Source organism: Amblyraja radiata, chromosome 20 (assembly GCF_010909765.2).
Source record: "Amblyraja radiata isolate CabotCenter1 chromosome 20, sAmbRad1.1.pri, whole genome shotgun sequence".
Lineage (NCBI taxonomy): Eukaryota > Metazoa > Chordata > Chondrichthyes > Rajiformes > Rajidae > Amblyraja > Amblyraja radiata.
The window spans coordinates 5,023,644-5,046,049 of NC_045975.1; the positions used below are offsets into that span (position 1 = coordinate 5,023,644).

The following is a 22,406-nucleotide window of genomic DNA, read 5'->3' on the forward strand; positions in this document are numbered from 1 at the left end:
GATTACAAGATTACAATCGAGCCATTCACAGCGTATAGATACATGATAAGGGAATAACGTTTAGTGCAAGATAAAGCCACCAAAATCCGACCAAGATAGTCCGAGGATCACCAATAAGGTAGATAGCAGTTCGGCACTGCTCTCTGGTTGTGGTAGGATGGTTCAGTTGCCTGATAACAGCTGGAAAACAACTGTCCCTGGATCTGGAGGTGTGCGTTTTTACACTTCTATACCTTTTGCCTGATGGGAGAGGGGAGAAGAGGGAGTGGCCGGGGTGCGGAAGCTGCAGCTGACCATTGTTTTAACTGTTGCCATTGCATTAGTGTTAACTGTTGCTCCAGATGAAACTGTTGCCAGTAAAAACACAGGGGAATGGGAATACAGGAAGTCTATCAAGGCAATACAGGAAGTGATACAAGATTGACCAGAAATACAAGGAACTGCAGATGCTGGTTTGTTATTTTAAAAAAAGACACAAAGTGCTGGAGTAACTCAGCAAGTAAGACAGCATCTCAGGAGAACATGGATAGGTGACGTTTCAGACTAGGTTGTGGTGGAGGATACCATGGCTACACTTGCCAGGTCGACCCTGCAAAACAGCATCTACAGTTCCTTCCCTATTTCCTTCGCTCCATAGATGCTGCTGCACCCGCTGAGCTTCACCAGCATTTTTGTGTACCTTCGATTTTCCAGCATCTGCAGTTCCTTCTTGAACACAGCATCTACAGATCCTTGTTGCCACACAAACCAACCTGCCCCTCCATCGACTCCATTTGCAATTCACAACAGCCACTGGAGAGCGGCCAACATAATCAAAAACAGTTCACCGTCTAGACTTTCCCTCTTCTCCCCACTCCAATTGAGCAGAAGATCCAAAATCTTGAAAGCATGTACCACCAGGTTCAGGAACAGCTTCATCCCCAATGTTATCAGTCTACTGAATGATCTTAGTTTAGTTTAGTTTAGAGATACAGCGCAGAAACAGGCCCTTCGGCCCAACGAGTCCGTACTGTCCAGCGATCCCCGCACACTAACACTATCCTACACACACTAGGGACAGCTTACATTTATAACAAGCCAATTAACCTACAAACCTGTGTGCCTTTGGAGCATGGGAGGGTTTTCATATTACAAACAAAATATTTGACAATCAAGCTTAACTGTATAAACAGCCAGGTGCCAACCTGACAAAAATGTCTATTTTCATCTCCTTGCCCTCAAAGTGCCCAAGCAACTCAACGAAACAAGCAGCATCTCTGGAGAGAAGGAACAGGTCCCCTTCCATATGTCTACTTTCCCTCTCCCCTGACTCTCAGTCTGAAGAAGGGTCTCGATCCGAAACGTCACCCATTCGTTCTCTCCAGAGATGCTGCCTGTCTTGCAGAGTAAAGGGCCAGTCCCACTTGGCAATTGTTTTGGCGACTGCCGGCATCATTGACTGACGTATAGGGTCACCGAAAAATACGTGGTGGTGGCGCGGCGTGATGACGTTTGACGCGCGGTGTTTTTCAAGCGTCGCAACATTTTTTTTGTCGCTGCTGGATTTTTGGAAAGTTCAAAATCTTTTGGCGACACTGATATGACGCCGGCAGTCGCCAGGTGGCCCTTAACACCAGCATTTTGTGTCTTCATTCGAAAAGAAGCTAAAAAGCGGGAAGTGTACGTTTTAGTGGAAGTGCCTTACCCGCTGGCAATGTCGTCGGTCCGCAGGTTCTTGCCCAGGACATCCCCATCGCTCATGTATCCGGCCACATCCATGTGGACGCTCTCCAGCTCCATCTCATCGCCGCTCTTGTCGGGGACGTCGGAGTGACACCCGCTGCCGCTCCGCGTGGCCAGCTGCCTCCGGAGAGGAGCGGCGTACATGTAGCGGCCTGCCTCGGGGTGGATGTAACGGCCGGTGTTGGCCCGCCCCGGGTAGCCGTTCCCCATCGACGGCGCATCTCCTGCCTGGAGGCGGGGGCTGGACTGTCCCAGTCGCCACGACAACGGGGCCTGCCTCCCCGTCATGCTGAGTATACTGCGGCCACTGATCTCCGTGGTGACGCTGCCGTCGAATGTGGTCTCCAGCGTGCTAGAAGGGGAAATAGACGCGGTGAATGCAATAAAACTTAAATGGAGCAAATCAAACTGGGGCTAAAATGGTGCAGGTGGCGCAGCGGTAGAGTTGCTGCCTTACGCCACGAACCGCGCCAGAGACCCGGGTTCGATCCTGACTACAGGCGCTGTCTGTAAGGAATTTGTACGTTCACCCGGTGACCTGCGTGAGATTTATCTGAGAATCTTCGATTTCCTCCCACACTCCAAAGACGTACTTGTTAGCAGGTTAATCGGCTTGGTATGAATGTAAAATTGTCACTAATGCGTGTAGGGTAGTGTTGGTGTGCGGGTGATGGCTGGTCGGTGCGGACTCAGTGGGTCGAAGGGTCTGTTTCCGCGCTGTAGCTCTAAACTAAAACCCAATCTAAACAACCATTTTATGGGGTACTGATTGGGGATGATCAGCCATGATCACATTGAATGGCGGTGCTGGCGCGTAGGGCCGAATGGCCTACTCCTGCACCTATTGTTTATCGATACAGAGAGATATAGAACAAATGAATGAAAGATGTGCAAAAAAGTAATGATGGTGAAGGAAATCTTGTACCTTGTATCTTCTGAAGAGTCCACCAGCGACTATGCTGGAAGTTGGACAATTTTCTCTAAGGAGAATCTCTAAGGAGAAAACCCATGCAGGTCACGGGAAGAACGTACAAACTCCGTACAGTCAGCGCCCGTAGTCGCGATCGAACCTGGGTCTCTGGCACTGCATCTTGTCTCCGAGATCTTCGGTTTCCTCCCACTCTCCAAAGACGCGCAGGTTTGTAGGTTAATTGGCTTGGTAAATGTAAAAATTGTCCCTGGTGGGTGTAGGATAGTGTTAATGTACGGGGATCGCTGGTCAGCACGGACCCGGTGGGCCGAAGGGCCAGTTTCCACGCTGTATCTCTCTAAACTAAAACTGAAGTCCACAGGCGCAAAGAATCCATCTTGATATTAAAGAGAACACGGCAGGAACATTTCAGGAGAAGAACATGAATAATCCAGGAAGTGCCGCTCAGCAGGAAAGCTCAGTAACCAGGTCAAATCTGACGGGTTATTCACAACTCATCAGAGGACCTATCACTCCAAGCCAGGAGACCAAAACAAAAAATGGTCTGAAATCAGAAATATTCTTTTGGTTTAGCCACATGACTAAACATCAAAGGTGATCATTTCAACATTAGATACAAATTATCCAGCATTGTCCGGCACTCTGGCGCAGCGGTAGAGTTGCTGCCTTACAGCGCCAGAGACCCGGGTTCAATCCTGATTTACAAGGTTAATTCCCGGGATGGCGGGACTGTCATATGATGATAGAATGGAGCGGCTGGGCTTGTACACTCTGGAGTTTAGAAGGATGAGAGGGAATCTTATTGAAACATATAAAATTATTAAGAGTTTGGACATGCTAGAGGCAGGAAGCATATTCCCGATGTTGGGGGAGTCCAGAACCAGGGGCCACAGTTTAAGATTAATGGGTAAGCCATTTAACACGGTGATGAGGAAACACTTTTTCTCACAGAGAGTGGTGAATTTGCGGAATTCTCTGGCTCAGAAGGGTGTGGAGGCTGATTCACTGGATGCATTCAAAAGAAAGTTAGATAGAGTTCTTAGGGCTAGTGGAATCAAGGGATATGGGGAGAAGGCAGGAACGGGGTACAGATTGTGGATGATCAGCCATGATCACATTGAATGGCGGTGCTGGCTCGAAGGGCCGAATGGCCTCCTCCTGCGCCTATTGTCTATGTATCTATGTATCTAAGACCAACGATCAGGTAGACACAAATAGCTGGAGTAACTCAGCGGGACGGGCAGCATCTCTGGAGAGAAGGAATGGGTGACGCTTCTGGTCGAGTCACTTCTTCCGACCCGAAACGTCATCCATTCCATCTCTCCAGAGATGCTGCCTGTCCCGCTGAGTAACTCCAGCTATGTGTGTCTACCAGCATCTGCAGTTTCTTCCGAGGCATCTAATCTGGCATTTTGTGCCTTTTCCCTGAACAGCTTTTAAGTTCCAAACCTTTTCATGTCAGATGCTTACGTTTCAGTTGAAAGGTCTACTGACAATACTGATGTCAAGCCTCTTGAGGCATTGCAGCATTTACACCATTTCTATTGCTCCCTTTGCTTGAGAGAGAAGAGTTGCTTTTGATCCATAGAGGGCAACGCTCCAGAAGAGAATCGCTGATGTAATCAGATTCACAGTTGGAGTGTTCTGCTTGCTGTTTGCTTCAGAACCGTGGGAAGCCAAGAGAGGGGACGTGACTTTGATCAAATCCTCTGTCGGAGAGATGGGCTTGTAGGACGGACTGCATGCGCAGATACTGGTCTACACCGAAGATAGACGCAGAAAGTTGGAGTAACGCCCCTGTCCCACTTAGGAAACCTGAACGGAAACCTCTGGAGACAAGTTACTGACAATGAGACTCAACAAGACGACTTTGAACTTAGTACATCGACTTGGGTGGGGGAGGGATGGAGAGAGAGGGGGTGCAAGGGTTACTTGAAGTTGGAGAAATCAATATTCATACCGAAAGCGGACACACAAAGCTGGAGTAACTCAGCGCGACAGGTAACATCTATGGATAGAAGGAATGAGTGACGGTTTCGGGCCGAGACCCACTTCAGTCTGTCTTCGACTTAAACCAGCATCTGCAGTTCTATAAGAAAGAACTGCAAATGCTGGTAAAAGCGAAGGTAGACACAAAATGCTGGAGAAACTCAGCGGGTGAGGGAGCATCTATGGAGAGAAGGAATAGGCGATATTTCTGCCGCCAATTCCTTCTCTCCATAGATGCTGCATCACCCGCTGAGTTTCTCCAGCATTTTGTGTCTATCTGCAGTTCTTTCCTGCACATTAATGTCCATACCGCTGGGCTGTAAAACTGCGTGGATTTGGTACCTATGGGTGATTTGTGTCCCTCGTAGACTGGACATCGTCTCCTCCAGGTTCTGGCGAAGGTCGGCGATGTTCTTGACGGTCCGTAGCCTGCGAGTCTCTGGGTCCTCCCCTGTGGAAGCAGAATTGACATTTGACATTTAGTCCTGCCAGCTCGACTGAAAATAAAAATTCAACGAGACTCGAGAGAAATTCACTTTCATGTTCCTTTACATTTTCATGCCATTAGGGTTCAACTCCAAGTGCGTTTCAAAGCATGAGAAATGCAATTGTTATAGCCCTGTCCCACGGTACGAGTTCATTCCAAGAGCTCTCCCGAGTTTAAAAAAAATCAAACTCGTGGTAAGCACGGAGAATGTACGTAGCGGGTACGTCGGAGCTCGGGGACGTCTCTTTGCGGCTCGTAGCGCTAACGGCAGGTACTCGGGAAGACTCGCTAACGGCAGGTAAGCACGGGAAGACTTGTGAAGATTTTTCAACATGTTGAAAAATGTCCACGAGAGCCCCGAGTACTGACGAGTGGCCATTACTGTAAATATCCGATTTTGAATCAGGTCAAAATCGGGAGAGCTCTTGGAATGAACTCGTACCGTGGGACAGGGCTTTTAGGAAGGAACTGGAGACTTACACAAAGGTTGCTGTTGGTTTCCAAAATTAAACCTCATAAACAATATTTTATCCGGATATTTTATTTCAGAATTTTTGTTTTATAAGCACTGCCACAAACGGCAAGATGAACCTTTATATTGTTGGATTCTTTTTGTGTGTGCAGTGTCTTCCAGAAATACTATTACCATTCATTTGACCATGTTTCAAAATGATCAGTTTAGTTTAGAGATACAGTGCGGGAACAGGCCCTTCGGCCCATCGAGTCCAGGCCGACCAACATTCCCCCAAACACTAGCACTATCCGACACACACTAGGGACAATTTATACTTGTGCCAAGCCAATTAACCGACAAACCTGTACGTCATTGGAGTGTGGGAGAAAACCGAAGATCACGGAGAAAACCTACGCAGGTCACGGGGAGAACGTGCAAACTCCGTACAGACAGCACCCGGATCTCTGCCGCTGTAAGGCATCAACTGCCGCTGCGCCACCGTGCTGCCCTCTGGGGAAAACTAAAAATTCAACGGGACTCGAGAGAAATTCACTATCATGTTCCTGTACATGTTCATGTGTGTTTCAAAACAGGAGAACTGCACTTGTTAGGCGGGTACACTGAAAAGCTTTGCTTTGCGTGCCATCCAAACAGTTCATATATACCATATAATCAAGGTGAAGGGGAAAAGGTTTAATTGGAATCTGAGGTAACTTTTTCACACAGAGGGTGGTGGGTGTATGGAACAAGCTGCCAGAGGAGGTAGTTGAGGCTGGGACTATCCCATCGTTTAAGAAACAGTTAGGCAGGTATATGTATGGGACACAAAATTGCTGGAGAAACTCAGCGGGTGCAGCAGCATCTGTGGAGCGAAGGAAATAGGCAACGTTTCGGGCCGAAACCCTTCTTCAGACGTCGCCTATTTCCTTCGCTCCATAGATGCTGCTGCACCCGCTGAGTTTCTCCAGCAATTTTGTGTACCTTCGATCTTCCAGCATCTGCAGTTCCTTCTTGAACACAGGTATATGTATGGGACAGGTTTGGAGGGATATGGACCAAGTGCAGACAAGTGGGACTAGTGTAGCTGGGACATTGTTGGCCAGTGTGGGCGACTTGGGCCAAAGAGCCTGTTTCCACACTGTATTACTCTATGACTAAGTCAAACACTTGTGCAATAGGTCAAGCAAAGGGGAAGAATACAGAGTGCAGAATATGGTTATCAGCATTGTAGCGCATCAGTTCCAGAGACAAAGTCCAATGTCCACAATGGGGTAGAGGTGAACCGGACAGTACCACACTCGTACATTGTTAGAGTCGATGGCGACACCTACCCACGCAACAAACAACATCTTCTGCCTGTGAAGGAGCCTTATTATCTGGATCAGACAAGTTCATTTCAATCTGCATCTGGTGGCCCTCGCATGCTCTTGCCAGCACAACAATCCATGCCTGCGACAGTTCCTCTGTCTGTCCCATATTTACCTGCACCACAGTCTCCTGCTTCGACCCCAGTGGTGTTGGTCCACCCCCCCCACGGTGGTGAAATCACCAACTCTGTCCCCAGAGATGAGGAATGGAGATGGCCTCTTGCTGGTCGTGTTAGCAGGCCGGTCGTGAAGTATCCAGACTATGTTAAGGGTTTGGACAGGCTAGATGCAGGAAGATTGTTCCCGATGTTGGGGAAGTCCAGAACAAGGGGGTCACAGTTTAAGGATAAAGGGGATTTTTTTTCGCACCGAGATGAGAACATTTTTTTTTCACACAGAGAGTGGTGAATCTGTGGAATTCTCTGCCACAGAAGGTAGTTGAGGCCAGTTCATTGGCTATATTTAAGAGGGGGTTAGATGTGGCCCTTGTGGCTAAAGGGATCAGGGGGTATGGAGAGAAGGCAGGTACGGGATACTGAGTTGGATGATCAGCCATGATCACATTGAATGGCAGTGCAGGCTCGAAGGGCCGAATGGCCTACTCCTGCACCTATTTTCTATGTTTGACTTTACATATATCGGTTGTGATTTTGCTTTGCTTAGTTGTGTTATTGATTCTTTAAGAGGGGGGATGTAGATCAGTGGCTCATGTTATGAGTCATGCTTTTGTAGTTACGCCCACTAGCTTATTAGCGTCACGGTCTATTACACTCGGCAGTCTGAAGTGAACTCTCAAGTGAGAGCTTGTAGTTGTTTATTCTAAATAAACAGTGTATAACCTGACATGGTGTGAGGCCTTTAGTATTACAAGGGCTCCAAACCAACACCTAGCTTATGGAAGGACCATTCAGAAGCCTGATAACAGAGGGGAAGAAGCTGTTCCTGAGTCTAGTGGTGCGCGCTTTCAAGCTCCTGTACCTTCTGCCGGACGGGAGCGGGGAGAAAAAGGAATGGCCGGGGTGGGACCAGACTTTGATTATGTTGGCTGCTTTTCTGAGGCAGCGTGAAGTGCAGATGGAGTCAGAGTTCTAGGAGCAGAATTAGGCCATTCGGCCCATCGGGTATATTCCGCCATTCAATCATGGTCATAAGGTCATAAGTGATAAGAACAGAATTAGGCCATTCGGCCCATCAAGTCTACTCTGCCATTCAATCATGGCTGATCTAATTCGCCTTCCTAACCCCATTCTCCTGCCTTCTCCCCGTACTAATCAAGAATCTATCTATCTCTGCCTTAAAAATATCCATTGACGACCTCCACAGCCTTCTGTGGCAAAGAGTTCCACAGATTCACCACCCTCCGACTAAAGAAATTCCTCCTCATCTGCTTCTTAAAGGAATGTCCTTTGATTCTGAGGCTATGACCTCTAATCCTAGATCTATCTCAACCCAATTCTCCTGCCCTCTCCGCATTGCCTCCGCAAGACTAGAATGTGTGACGGACTGGGCTACATCTACCCACCCCCAGTTTAAATCCCATTCGGAATATTTTGGAGGAGCAAGAACCAGGAATCATACAATTTTAATCTCTGCAGTTGTAAACCCGTCTGCAGAAACAAATGCTAGGAAGACAAAAATGCTGGAGAAACTCAGCGGGTGAGGCAGCATCTGTGGAGCGAAGGAATAGGTGACGTTTCAGGTCGAGACCCTTCTGAAGAAGGAATAGGTGACGTTAGGGTCTCGACCTGAAACGTCACCTATTCCTTCGCTCCATAGATGACCCTTCTGAAGAAACCCTTCTGAAGAAGGAATAGGTGACGTTTCGGGTTGAGACCCTTCAGCGAGTGAGGCAGCATCTATGGAGCGAAGGAAATAGGCGACGTTTCGGGCCGAGACCCTTCGGGTCTCGATCCGAAACGTCGCCTATTTCCTTCAGAAGGGTCTCAACCCGAAACATCACCTATTCCTTCGCTCCATACACTGCCTCCCCCGCTGAGTTCCTCCAGCATTTTTTGTCCACCTTCGATTTTTCCAGCACCTGCAGTTCTTCCTTGAACAGAAACAAGCGCTGATCGTTTTTTTGACCAAACGGTTTTGGTCGGCACAGCAGATGCGGGGTCTGGCTCGGGTTCCCAGCGGCAGCCTACTCACGGTTGAGGTTCTGGTACACGTCCAGCATTGTCAGCAGAGTCTGCTCGTTGACTTGGGCGATGCCTTCCCACACGCAGGTGTGATGCACGTGCACCTGGCGCATCTCGCCGCTTCCGCCCGCGGGCACGTGCCTCCCTCGAGCGGTCCGGCTCAACCCCGGCGTGCTCCGCTGCTCCTGCGCCCGGCCTTTCGGTCCACACGACGCGGGAATCCTGCTCGCTCGGGACACCGCCCTGCCCTGCCCCTTCTCCAACCCCAGCGGCTTCCTCGAAACCTTGGGCGGGCTCAGCTCCGCGGAAGACGATGGGGACTTCCCCGTTACTCCCCCGCTCGGTCTGTGGTGGGGTCTTGATTCTTTCTTGGGGTGGCTGTAACTCCAAGTTAGCAGAGGGCTGCTTCTGGTTTTGGCCCCAAACACGTTAGCGTTTTTAGACAGATGAAAGCGACTTGCATCATTGGCTCGATCCATTCTCAGGAGGACAATACCAGTCTGAAGAAGGGTCCCGACCCGAATCCTTTCACTCCGGAGATGCTGCCTGACCCGGTGAGTCGCTCCAGCACTTTGCCTCTATCTTGAGATTCTCTTCTTTGTTCTGATCACTCATCCAAGTTGAACGGTGGTCACTGCAACTTGAGGGGTAGAGACTTAAAACTGCTGAACGCCAAGCAAACTGCACTGACTGTGCCTCAGCGGCCGGTACGAGTCCTATCGGGCGTTGCTGTTCATAATGCAGGCACGATCTTTCTCCACAGCCTCCAGTTCTAGCTCAAGACGGCAGCAATTCTTTCAGCTGGGTCTGCCCACTTTGCTTGGAAGTGATTGGTCTCTCTTTCCCCGTTTTCTTTCCGCTGCCGTTCAAAGTGACTGATGGTAAATAGATGCCCGTTGTGCTTTTGGACAAGGGGGACAACTTATTGACAAAACTTCTGGTCGTGACTGAGCCCTGCTTTGAGTCGCCACGCCGCTTAATATGCATCTGGTGTTTCCCTTTATCGCACTTGTATTTGTCTTTTTCCAAAGCCTGCCATGGCACAAACAGCTAGAGAACGACACAATACGGGCTGGGCACAGTCCAGACTACAGAACATCCATTCACTACCTTTAATGCGTTGAATCCCTGCTCTATTGAAGCAACAACAGCCACATTCCAACTTTCCCCAGCTCCAACCCCCACCTTACATCCACAGGGAGCGGGAGACTGAAAATATTTTTTTCTCTCTTGCAGAATTAAATTCCTATCGTCAGGAAGAGCGCATAGATTAATGGAGCAGTTTGTTTTCCCAATCACACTGGATCTGAGCGTTTTACTGGGTAGGTTTTAGAGTCAAGCGTATTTTAGCTTGTGGGAAGTATTACCCAGCCTAGCACATTGAAAACATAGTCATGGCATGTGTTCATTTAGGCAAGAACAACTTCAACTAGAAATCAGTGCCACAGGAAGTGGAGGAGAATTACAATTTTGTATTCATTGGATCGTCAAAGATGAACGGAAATAAAAGCAAAATTTATGTAGAATTTCTGAAAGAGCATCTTAATTTGCAGATGACAATACACTGGTCGCGACTTATCAAATATTATTATGTTCGCTTCCGTTAAACGCTTCTTGTAGAGTTTCTTCTCAATTGAAAATAACCAAAATAAATGTGGCACGGTGGCGCAGCGGTAGAGTTGCTGCCTCACAGCGCCAGAGACCCAGGTTCGATCCTGACTGCGAATGCTGTCCGTACAGAGTTTATGCCAACCGCCCCGTGACCTGCGTGGGTTTTCCCCGGGGGATCCGGTTTCCTCCCACACGCCAAAGACTTAGAGGTTTGTCGGCTGATGGCCTTGGTAAAATTGTAAATTGTCCCTAGTGTGTGCGTGTGTAGGATAGTGTTAGTGCGCGGGGATCGCTGGTCGGTGCGGACTCGGTGGGCCGAAGGGCCTGTTTCTGCGACGTATCTCTAAACTAAATTAAACTTAATGAGCACTGCAATGACTTTGTTGTGAAGTTTGGATGGTGTTGAGGTTCGTTACTGAAGTGTCCAGAATATAGTTGGATTTGTAACTTTCCAGTTTAAAGTCACTTCTGATAAAAATCGCCACACAATACTACTAAAACATTAAAAATCAGTTACCCACTCATGGATTTAGTATCACTAGAGTCATGAAATCAACTGGCTGTGGAAGGAGAGGGATCCAACACTAAGCACTGGCTTGGTTAGTGTTTTGTTTGTTTTGCTGACATCAACCACGGGCATGTTACTGAAGCCCTTTCCCCTCCACCACTCCAAACGAGCTGTTGTCGAAGCCAAAGTGAAGAGGGGGAGGGTTCCCCTTTGAATCGGAGTTGACAAAGGCAGCGGGAGAAAACAAAACACGACACAACTGAAGGCCTTGTCAAGTACCCATTATAAACCCTCAGCTTCTGACAAAGCCGACAGTAGCATACAAATCCCCTCCCTGCAAGGGCAAAGAAGCGGATCCACTGGCAACACTCGAAATGCTAAATGAGAAAGAACCAAGGGGCAACATTTTGCAATTCAATTAAAATTAAATAAATCAATGCAGCACATAAATCAATGAAAAATCAGTATTGATGATCAATAATTGAATGGCGCATATGGTAGATCTCTCGTCGGAAGAAGGGTCTCGACCCAAAACTACACCCATTCCTTCTCTCCAGAGGTGCTGCCTGTCCTGCTGAGTTACTCCAGCTTTCTGTGTCTATCTGGTAGGGCTGCTGCCGTACAGTGCCAGAGTCCCGGATTCAATAGACAATAGACAATAGGTGCAGGAGTAAGCCATTTGGCCCTTCGAGCCAGCAATGATCACATTGAATGGTGGTGCTGGCTGGAAGGGCCTAATGGCCTACTCCTGCACCTGTTGTCTATTGTCTATTGAAGCTCGGGCAGCATCATCAGCCATTGCTTAACGCAAGCGCAGCGGGAGATTTTGCAGCCGAACTTTTGTGTGTTGCAGTCGGTAATCTGTTGCCTCGGGGAGAGGGTTTGGTAAGGGGGGGTGCGAGTCCTGGCAAATGCCAACGCACGCCTGCGCAACGCAGCAAGTATTGATACTCAAACACAGCGCTCTCATTCTAGTTCCCCGAAGGACTGTGGCAGTTGTCCAAACGAGAATATTTTGGGGAAATCAGAAAAAGGGCTTGCTTATAGAATTAGTTCAGAGCAAAGAATGGACACTCCCTCTTCTCCCCTCTCCCAGCAGGCAAAAAGTACAAACGCATACCCCCAGATTCAGGGACAGATTCCTCCCAGCTGTTATCAGGCAAATGAATCATCCTACCCCAACCAGAGAGCAATGTTAAACTACTATCTACCTCACTGGTGACCCTCGGACTATCCTTGATCGGACTTTGCTGGCTTTACCTTGCACTAAACGTTATTCCCTTGTCATGTATCTATACACTGTAAGCGGCTCGATTGTAATCATGTATTGTCTTTCCGCACCAAAGGTTTTCCACTGTATCTCGGTACAAGTGACAATAAACTAAACTGTAACTGAAATGACAAAGAGGAATACACAAATGCACTCAGGAGTTTAGAAGGATGAGGGGGTATCTCATTGAAACATATAAGATTGTTAAGGGTTTGGACACGTTAGAGGCAGGAAACTTGTTCCCGATGTTGGGGGAGTCCAGAACCAGGGGCCACAGCTTAAGAATAAGGAGTAAGCCATTTAGAACGGAGACGAGGAAACACTTTTTCTCACAGAGAGTGGTGAGTGTGGAATTCTCTGCCTCAGAGGGCGGTGGAGGCAGGTTCTCTGGATGCTTTCAAGAGAGAGCTAGATAGGGCTCTTAAAGATAGCGGAGTCAGGGGATATGGGGAGAAGGCACGAACGGGGTACCGATTGGGGATGATCAGCCATGATCACATTGAATGGCGGTGCTGGCTCGAAGGGCTGAATGGCCTCCTCCTGCACCTATTGTCTATTGTCTATTGTCAAAGAAAAGCATTTCTAAAAATTGTCCGGGCTTACGCTGTGAACTTGCCAACACAAGATTGAAATCTTTGACTTTACACAATCAGTGTGAGAAAGGATCAGGAGAATACTTACACTGATTATGTTCAGGGTAAGGCAGCACAAAATCCAATACGCTTATGAGAACAGTAAAAAAAACTGTAAAAAAATCTACATCAATCATGTCGCATTTGTCAACGTCTTTTTTGTCCAAATGTACTGTGAGAGCGAGGCCAAACACAAATTGGAGGAACAGCATCTCATATTTCGCTTGGGTAACTTACAGCCCAGCGGTATGAATATTTATGTCTCTCACATCAGGTAGCCCCGGCATTCCCTCTCTCTCCATCCCTCCCCCACCCAAGTCGCACCAGCTTCTCGTTTACACCCAACAAACAGCTGACAACGGCCTGTTTCCTTTCTCATCGTTACTTTTCTGCATATCTTTCATTCATTGTTCTTTATCTCTCCACATCACCGACTATATCTCTCGTTTCCCTTATCCATAACCAGTCTGAAGAATGGTCTCGAACCGAAACGTCACCCGTTCCTTCTCTCCAGAGATGCTGCCTGTCCCGCTGAGTTACTCCAGCTTTTTGTGTCTATCCCCGGTTACAACCCAGCAGTATATTGATTTTTCTAACTTCAAGTAACCCTCTCTCTCCATCCCTCCCCCACCCCGGTTGTCGAACTAGTTTCATTGTTGTCCTGCTGAGTTCCACTGTATCACTCGTTCTCACCTTCCCGACAGCCAACAATGTATCATTGTGGCCTCCGTCTTTCCTTGATCCTCGTTGCAGGCTTTGATTTGCCCTTTTGCAAACCCTTCATTCATTTGTTCCGTGTTCCTTTCCACCCCTCTAGTTTCCCTCTCCCTTAACTCTCAGTCTGAAGAAGCGTCCCTACCCGAAACGTCACATATTCCTTTTCTCCAGAGATGCTGCCTGACCCGCTGAGCTGCCTCCAGATTTTTGTGCCTATCTTCTGTGGAACGTAGAAGTCTGACTCCAAGTTACGGCACTTGGAGTCAAATATCATTAAGACGGAATATACGCATGGCTGCGTCCACCCGACAGAGATGCAAGTGTACGTTGACAAGCTTCGTAGTTTATAACAAGGCATCTTTTCGGTTAGTGTTAAAGCTGGGTTTACATACCAGGCAGTTCTTCAATACAGGCTTGTCCGTTTTTGCTGTCGAGGACGGTATCCATGTTCAATCCCGCAACGCCGGATTCAGTCATTACATTTCCTTCATTGTCTGTCTGTGACCTAAAAAACAAACCCAGTGCAAATATAAACCTTCTTTAATGGAGTGTAGAGCAGCCCGCTGCATAATTGATCGGTCCCTTATGAAGTGATTGTATAGAAAGAGAAAAATGCACTGAACCAGAGGTGGGTTTCTTGCCGGCACGCAAAGTCACTGGTACCCTACAATTCATTCCGTTTCACTCCATGGATTGAATAGATGTTACACTTGAAAAATTAAACCAATACAATTTCAAAATAACACCTAATAATGCAGAGTATTTGACTTTTGTTAACAGAAGTTGATTATATTTATATATTATCTCTCAGATATATATATATATATATATACATATATATGAAGAAGGGTCTCAATCCCATTCCTTTTCTCCAGAGACACTGCCTGTCATAGAAACATAGAAAATAGGTGCAGAAGTAGGCCATTCGGCCCTTCGAGCCAGCACCGCCATTCAATATGATCATGGCTGATCATCCAACTCAGTATCCCATCCCTGCCTTCTCTCCATACCCCCTGATCCCTTTAGCCACAAGGGCCACATCTAACTCCCTTTTAAATATAGCCAATGGACTGTGGCCTCAACTACCCTCTGTGGCAGAGAATTCCAGAGATTCACCACTCTCTGTGTGAAAAAAGTTTTCCTCATCTCGGTCCTAAAAGATTTCCCCCTTATCCTTAAACTGTGTGACCCCTTGTTCTGGACTTCCCCAACATCGTCCCGCTGAGTTACTCCAGCTTTTCTGTGTCTATCTTCGGTGCAAACCAGCATCTTCAGTTCCTTCCCGCACACTTGATGGTATTTTGATTCCAGTTGCTTCTCACTTTGTCTTTCAGTCCCCTTTTTATTTTTTTCGCGCAGCTGTTTCATTTTGCATCTGCAGTGTTTCTGACGACTGTGAGTGGGCTCTTAGCGATCCGCCTTACCCGCTGTTGCTCGACAATTTCCGTGCTGTTTCTGTTTTATCTCCCCTGGTACAGTACTTGCCTCTCCGCCTTTGCCAGCGAAGAGAAGATAATGAGGCCAGGGCAGGCAGCTGCAGAGAGGACTGGGATTCGCTCCAAATCGGCCACTCACCGTGTGAGAACTCAACAGCCATTGGAGCAGCACGTAGTCTTGGCAGGAGGGAAGGGTTTTGTTTCGGTCACTTACAAAGAGATTGCAGGCAAGGGAAATTACGGGCAACTTGGGACATCTTCTTAAAGCTTTACTTTTTAACAGTGCCTCCCCAAAACCATCGCTCTTACCTCCTGGGGAAGACCGGAGGTCTTTGGAAACCCAACACTTGGATGGGTGCTCCACCAAGATCAGCCATGATCACCTTGAATGGCGGTGCTGGCTCGAAGGGCCGAATGGCCTACTCCTGCACCTGTCGTCTATTGTCTGTGACACGCAACATCCTGATTGAGGAATATCTCATGTTTAAGAAAGAACTGCAGATGCTGGAGAAATCGAAGGTAGACAAAATTGCTGGAGAAACTCAGCGGGTGAGGCAGCATCTATGGAGCGAAGGAATAGGTGACGTTTCGGGTCGAGACCCTTCCTCAGACTGAAGAAGGGTCTAAAGTCTGAAGAAGGGTCTGAAGAACATCAGTCTGAAGAAGGGTCCCGACCCGAAACGTCACCTATTCCTTTGCTCCATAGATGCTGCCTCACCCGCTGAGTTTCTCCAGCATTTTTGTCTACCGAGGAATGTCTAATTGTTCTTTCGTCATTCTGGGTCCAAACGCTGGCATTCCCCACTCAACAGCACTGTTGGATCGCCTTTACCATTTGGACAACAGCAAGTAAACAAGACAAAGGGTGGTGGGTGTATGGAACGAGCTGACGGAACAGGTAGTCGAGGCAGGGACTATCGCAATGTTTAAGAAACAATTAGACAGGTACATGGATAGGACAGGTTTGGAGGGATAAGAGGCGAACACAGGCAGGTAGGACTAGTGTAGATGCGGCATGTTGGTCGGTGTGGGCAAGTTGGGCCGAAGGGCCTGTTTCCACGATGCATGAATCAATGATTCTAAGCTTCCACACCTCCACCTTCTCAAGGATGGACAATAAATGCTGACCTCACCAATAATGGTTATGCATCCAAGACAAGTAATGTGTAAGAAAGAACTGCAGATGCTGGTTTAAATCGAAGGTAGACACAAAATGCTGGAGTTACTCAGCAGTTGAGGCAGCTTCTCTGGAGAGAAGGAATGGGGAACATTTTGGGTCGAGACCCTAGTTCCTTCACTCCAGAGATGCTGCCTCACCCGCTGAGTTACTCCAGCATTTTGTGTCTACAAGTAAACTTTATTTTGAAGCAAAAGCAAAAAGCTGAATTTATGCTCATGGTATTAGTCGTAGAGTGATACAGCATGGGAACAGGCCCTTTGGCCCAACCTGCCCACGATGACTAACATGCCCCATCCACACTGGTCCCACCTGCCTGCATTTGGCCCATATCCTTCCAAACCCGTCCTATCCATGTACCTGTCTAATTGTTTCTTAAACGTTGCAATAGTCCCTGCCTCGACTATCTCCTCTGGCAGCTCGTTCCATACACCCACCAACCACCCTTTGTATGAAAAAAGTTACCCCTCAGATCCCTATTAAATCTCCCCACCCTTCACCTTAAACCTATGTCCCCTGGTTCCCGATTCCCCTACTCTGGGCAAGAGACTCTGTGCGTTTACCCAATCTATTCCATATCAGTTTCATTGTATTAATTTCAGTTCCATTTCCCACTCCAGCATTTTGTGTCTATCTTCGGTGCAATCCGGCATCTGCAGTTCCTTCCTGCACAAGCCTACGTGACACTTCTATGTACAGCAAACCTGATATTAAAAAATCACCGCTGGATCACGAAAATCGTCCCCATGGAATCATATTTCATGTCAATCTTGATCTGAATAAACAATTCCCAAATTGTGCAAAAATGATGACTTCTGTTGTTAAACCTCCATAACCTCCATACCAATAATTTCACAACAGGGCAATAATTCCGCAAAGGGAATTTTGCATTCCTTCAACTTTCACGCTAGCCGCATAAACGATTTCAAGGGCAATTCACTGCATTTTATCTTCATTCTGACAAATTCCTGACCCAGTAAAGTGAAGGGAATCTTCATTTTAATGCTGAACTGAAGCTGAACTTTAAGAACTATTTTTTTTGTAAACAATGGAGTTGAACAAGATGGTTTCCAGCTAATGGAAGGGGCTGTGGACCGCAGGCCTGTTGACCCGGGTTGGACTCGCCGCAATGCACCAAGTCCTCTGGAGATTTTCCACATGGCTACAAAACCACGACCAGTCTCCCAGGTCAAGGTCCTGTCTCCGACTACATCTTAGACAATAGACAATAGGTGCAGGAGTAGGCCATTTGGCCCTTCGAGCCAGCACCGCCATTCAATGTGATCATGGCTGATCATCCCCAATCAGTACCCCGTTCCTGCCTTCTCCCCATATCCCCTGACTCCACTATTGTTAAGAGCCCTATCTAGCTCTCTCTTGAAAGCATCCAGAGAACCGGCCCCCACCGCCCTCTGAGGCAGAGAATTCCACAGACCCACAACACTCTGTGTGAAGAAGTGTTTCCTCGTCTCCGTTCTAAATGGCTTACCCCTTATTCCTAAACTGTGGCCCCTGGTTCTGGACTCCCCCAACACGGGGAACGTTTTAACCTGCATCTAACCTGTCCAACCCCTTAAGATTGTTCTATGCTTCTGAGAGGGCAGGTGTGTGACGTACCTGTACATGAAGGGGGCGACAGTAGCAGTGTTGGGGTGGTTATATTGCTGCTGTGGGTGAGGTAGTTGAACACTGACTGTGGTTTGGGTTGTGCTGGCGGTGGTGGCGGCCTGCGCGCTGCCGCCGCCCGCTGGCGGGGGAGTCCCCCCGGCCCCCTTCCCTTCCGACGAGGCCAAGCTGCTGGAGCTGGAGTTCTTGCTGTCCAGCTGGGCTTTCTGCAGCGCCACGCCAGCGCTCAGCTTCCCGCCACTACGCGGCCTCTCGCCGTCCTTTGCCGGAGCCGGCGGGGCGCTCGCCGACTTCCCCGCCGCGGTTTTGAGCCCTGGTTTTGGTATCCCGCTCTGCTGAGGCGCGGGCGTGTCCTTCTTGGCCCCGCTCACCTTCCCGCCTTTGGGAATCATGCTGGAGATCTTGGAGGGCTTTTTTGGCATGACCGACGCGGCAACCTGCGGCTCCTCTCTCACCTCCTTCTCCGCCTCCACTTTTTCCGTCACGGAGGCCCTCTTGGAGACCTCCTTCCCTTTGTCCTTCTCCTTCTCCTTCTCCTTCAGCTTCTCCTTCTCCTTCTCGTTGGCCTTGGGCGAGCCTTTCTTGTTGCTCAACGCCCGGCTGATGGTCCGTTGGGCGATGCCCTTGAGTGCAATCTTCGGGCTGTTGGATGGAGGCGCGGGGCCAACGAGGCATTTGGCCGAGCCGTCCACCTCCTGGATGTCCGTGCTTTTGGGGGAAGGGTCCTGCCTCTCGGAGCTGCCGTCGCGAGGGCCGGAGATCTCTAGGGTGACACCACCGGCCTTGGAGCCACCTTTGGTGCCGAACAGCTTGAGCTTCTCCAGCATGGACTTCTGGCTGTTGGCATTGGCCTTGGCCGTGGCTTCAACCGGCGGCTTGGGCGGCTCTGGCTGGGACTGCTTCACGGATAACATGGAAGACGTGGCAGTGTGCTTGGCATTGAGGGATTTACTACGCCAGGGCTTGGCAGAGTTGGGCTGGGGAATGGCTGTGGTACCTCCGCTGGCACTGGTGTTTGTGGAAGGCTGGACATTCTCATTCATTCCCGGCTGCTGCGCTGTGTTGTCTGCTGGTTCGGGAACTGAAGCACAAAAAAAAAATCAAAAATTAGGCAAAATCCTCTGACCCTTCAGCCTCCTTCCATAGAAGGCTGCGCTCACCGTACTCAGTACGCTTGTTTAAGAAGGAACTGCAGATGCTGGAAAATCGAAGGTAGACAAAAATGCTGGAGAAACTCAGCGGGTGAGGCAGCATCTACGGAGCGAAGGAAATAGGCAATGTTTCGGGCCGAAACCCTTCTTCAGACTGATGTGAGGGTGGGGGGGGGGGGGGAAGAGAAAGGAAGAGGAGGAGCCAGTGCTGAGGGAGAGCTGAGAAGGAGAGGAGACAGTGAGGACTACCTAAAATTGGAGAAGTCAATGTTCATACCGCTGGGGTGTAAACAGCCCAAGCGAAATATGAGGTGCTGCTCCTCCAATTTACGGTGGTCCTCACTCTGACCATGGAGGAGGCCCAGGACAGAAAGGTCAGATTCGCAATGGGAGGGGGAGTTGAAGTACTGAGCCACCGGGAGATCAGGTTGGTTATTGCGAACCGAGCGGAGGTGTTGGGCGAAGCGATCGCCAAGCCTGCGCTTGGTCTCACCGATGTAGAGCAGCTGGCATCTAGAGCAGCGGATGCAATAGATGAGGTTGGAGGAGGTGCAGGTGAACCTCTGCCGCACCTGGAACGACTGCTTGGGCCCTTGGATGGAGTCGGAGGGGGAGGCAAAGCGACAAGTGTAGCATTTCTTGTGGTTGCAAGGGGAAGTGCCAGGAGAGGGGGTGGTTCGGGTGGGAAGGGACGAATTGGCCGAGCACTTAGCTATTCTCAAGATCAAAAGCTGGGCATCACGGTAGAGTTGCTGCCTCACAGCGCCAAACCCGCGTTCGATCAACACCACGGGTGCTTGTCTGTACGGAGTTTGTACGTTCTTTGCGGGATTTCCCCGAGAGCTCCGGTTTCCTCCCACACTCCAAAGACGTACAGGGTTGTAGGTTAATTGGCTTGGTAAACTTGTTGATTGTCCCTGGTGTGTGTAGGATAGTGTTAGTGTGCGGGGATCGCTGGTCAACCCTCTCTCTCCATCCCTCCCCATTCCTAGTTCTCCAACGTGTCTGACTGTCCCCCTGATTAAATTTTATCTCTGTTTGCTTCGTTGTCACCTTCCCCGAGCTAACAATGATATTTTTCCTTGATCCCCATACCATCTCCTTTGATGTCTTGTTTTAACACCTTACCCTTCCTTATCTCCGTGTCTCCCTCTCCCCTGACTCAGTCTGAAGAAGGGTCTCGACTCGAAACATCACCCATTCCTTCTCTCCAGAGTTGCTGCCTGTCCCGATTAGTTACCCCAACATTTCGTGTCCATCTTAAGGGGCTGTCCCACTATACGAGTTTACCCAAGAACTCTCCCGAGTTTAACAAAAAATCAAACTCGTGGTAAGCACGTAGAATGTACTGTGGCGGGTATGTCGGAGCTCGGGGACGTCTCTTAGAGGCTCGTAACGCTAACGGCGGGTACTCGGGGAAACGCGGTAAGCTCGTGAAGATTTTCCAACATGTTGAAAAATGTCCCGAGTACCTACGAGCGGCTATTACCGTAATTCTCCGAGTTCGAATCAGGGGAAACTTGGGAGAACTCTTGAATTAGCTCGTACAGTGGGACAGGCTCTTAAAGAATAAAGCGCTGTAGTTTTACAGTGCAGTTATACAATTGTATACAGTTGCCAAAGTTGATTAGAAGTAGTTTCACTCCATCGTTAACAATTACAAATGCCACTTTTTTCAAACCATTACGGCAAAAGATAAGAATGAATTTAGTTGAGTTTAGTTTAGAGACACAGCGCGGAAACAGGTCCTTCGGCCCACCGAGTCTGCACCAACCAGCGATCCCCGCACACTAACACTATCCTACACACACCAAGGACAATTTTACATTTAATACCAAGCCAGTTAACCTACAAACCTGCACGTCTTTGGAGTGTGGGAGGAAACTGTGAAGATCTCGGGGGAAAACCCACGCAGGTCACAGGGAGAACGTACAAACTCCGTACAGACAGCACCCCCCGTAGTCGGGATCGAACCGGGGTCTCCGGCGTTGAAAGCAATGCGAGGCAGCAACTCTACCGCTTCGCCACCGCGCTGCCCTCGCGGAACTGTGGAGAATTTCCTGGTCGGCAGTTCCCCGCCTGTTGCGGGGCGGGGGGGGGGCAGGTCTTTGACGGACTTTGACATTGTTGGGGGCATGGAGCTGCCGTTTGCCGTTTGGATCTACCCATTCACACAAAAGCCTGCAACAACACACCATGACACAGCATCCACCCCCCTCTGAATGCTGAAAGCCACAGCTATTGAAATGCAACATACAAGCAGGCTCTCACGAACATCAGCCCACCTACTTCCTGGGGATGCAATTTCAATAAGTTAGTCCTGGAAAAATCAATTCAGATGAAAGATTATGCAAACATCTTTAGAAACAGCATTGTGCACTCATAATCCAGTGGTAATTACTAAATTCTATGCTCCATAAACACCTATTGCCACACATTGTATTTAATCCATGAACCCACTGTTGTTCGTTATACTGTTCTTATACCAATTTAAAGCACTTTGGCCAACGAGAGTTGTTTTTTAAATGTGCTATATAAATAAAAGTGACTTGACTTGACTTAACACTATGTTTCTAATAACTATTACAACTGCAAGCATTTGACTTACTTGTAAAGCGTCATCTTAGAGTGAAGTTTCTTCCAGGGTTCATGAGAAGCTGGGCAGGATGTAAGATAATTTAGTTTTCTAAAGTTTGACCATCCCCGTCCCACTGCTGAAGTGCTTTGCCCAGTTCTATCTCCGGGGCTGTGGCTCAGCAAAGTTGAACGCTGCCTCCTCACAGTTTCAGTTTGCAGTCATATGGTTAAAACCAACGGTTGCTCCCAACAGCTTCCCAAAATCAAAATCAAAAAGAAACAGCAGCCGACTCAGTGCGTTTCCAGCCCAGTCAGCGGTCTGTGGGGAAGGTTCACACTCGCTGCCAAGAAACCTTATGCGGCCATTTATTACCGTTCTGGCCTGTTTGATCTATGCCAGATTCCTCTGATCTTCCAGATCGTACAAGGCTCCCCCCCCCCCCCCCCCCCCCCCCCCCACACAGTTACAGTTTACTGAACGCCAACTGACTAGCCGGCCAAATTCCATGCTTGTTTAATGACATCATTAGCCGACGAGGGGGGTGAAGCCAGTAAATGCAACACTGGGTCCCTGCAAGCAGTGAGAGTGAGTGAGTGTGCACACAAGCCA

General features: G+C 48.7%; 1 protein-coding gene across 11 annotated transcripts in view; it reads right to left on the bottom strand.

Annotated features, from left to right (window-relative positions):
* Positions 1-22,406, bottom strand: part of nav2 (neuron navigator 2) — a 603,312-nt gene that overhangs the window by 183,312 nt on the left and 397,594 nt on the right. For 10 of the 11 annotated variants that reach the window (XM_033038682.1, XM_033038683.1, XM_033038677.1 and 7 more), the window contains 4 exons: positions 18,060-19,149; positions 14,222-14,334; positions 4,985-5,093; positions 1,685-2,074 (listed from right to left, as the gene is read on the bottom strand). In XM_033038682.1, the coding sequence (XP_032894573.1) occupies positions 1,685-2,074; positions 4,985-5,093; positions 14,222-14,334; positions 18,060-19,149 (1,702 nt within the window). Of the gene's footprint in view, positions 1-1,684; positions 2,075-4,984; positions 5,094-14,221; positions 14,335-18,059; positions 19,150-21,827; positions 22,183-22,406 lie in introns of those variants that run through there. The other variant, XM_033038684.1, reaches the window with a different exon arrangement.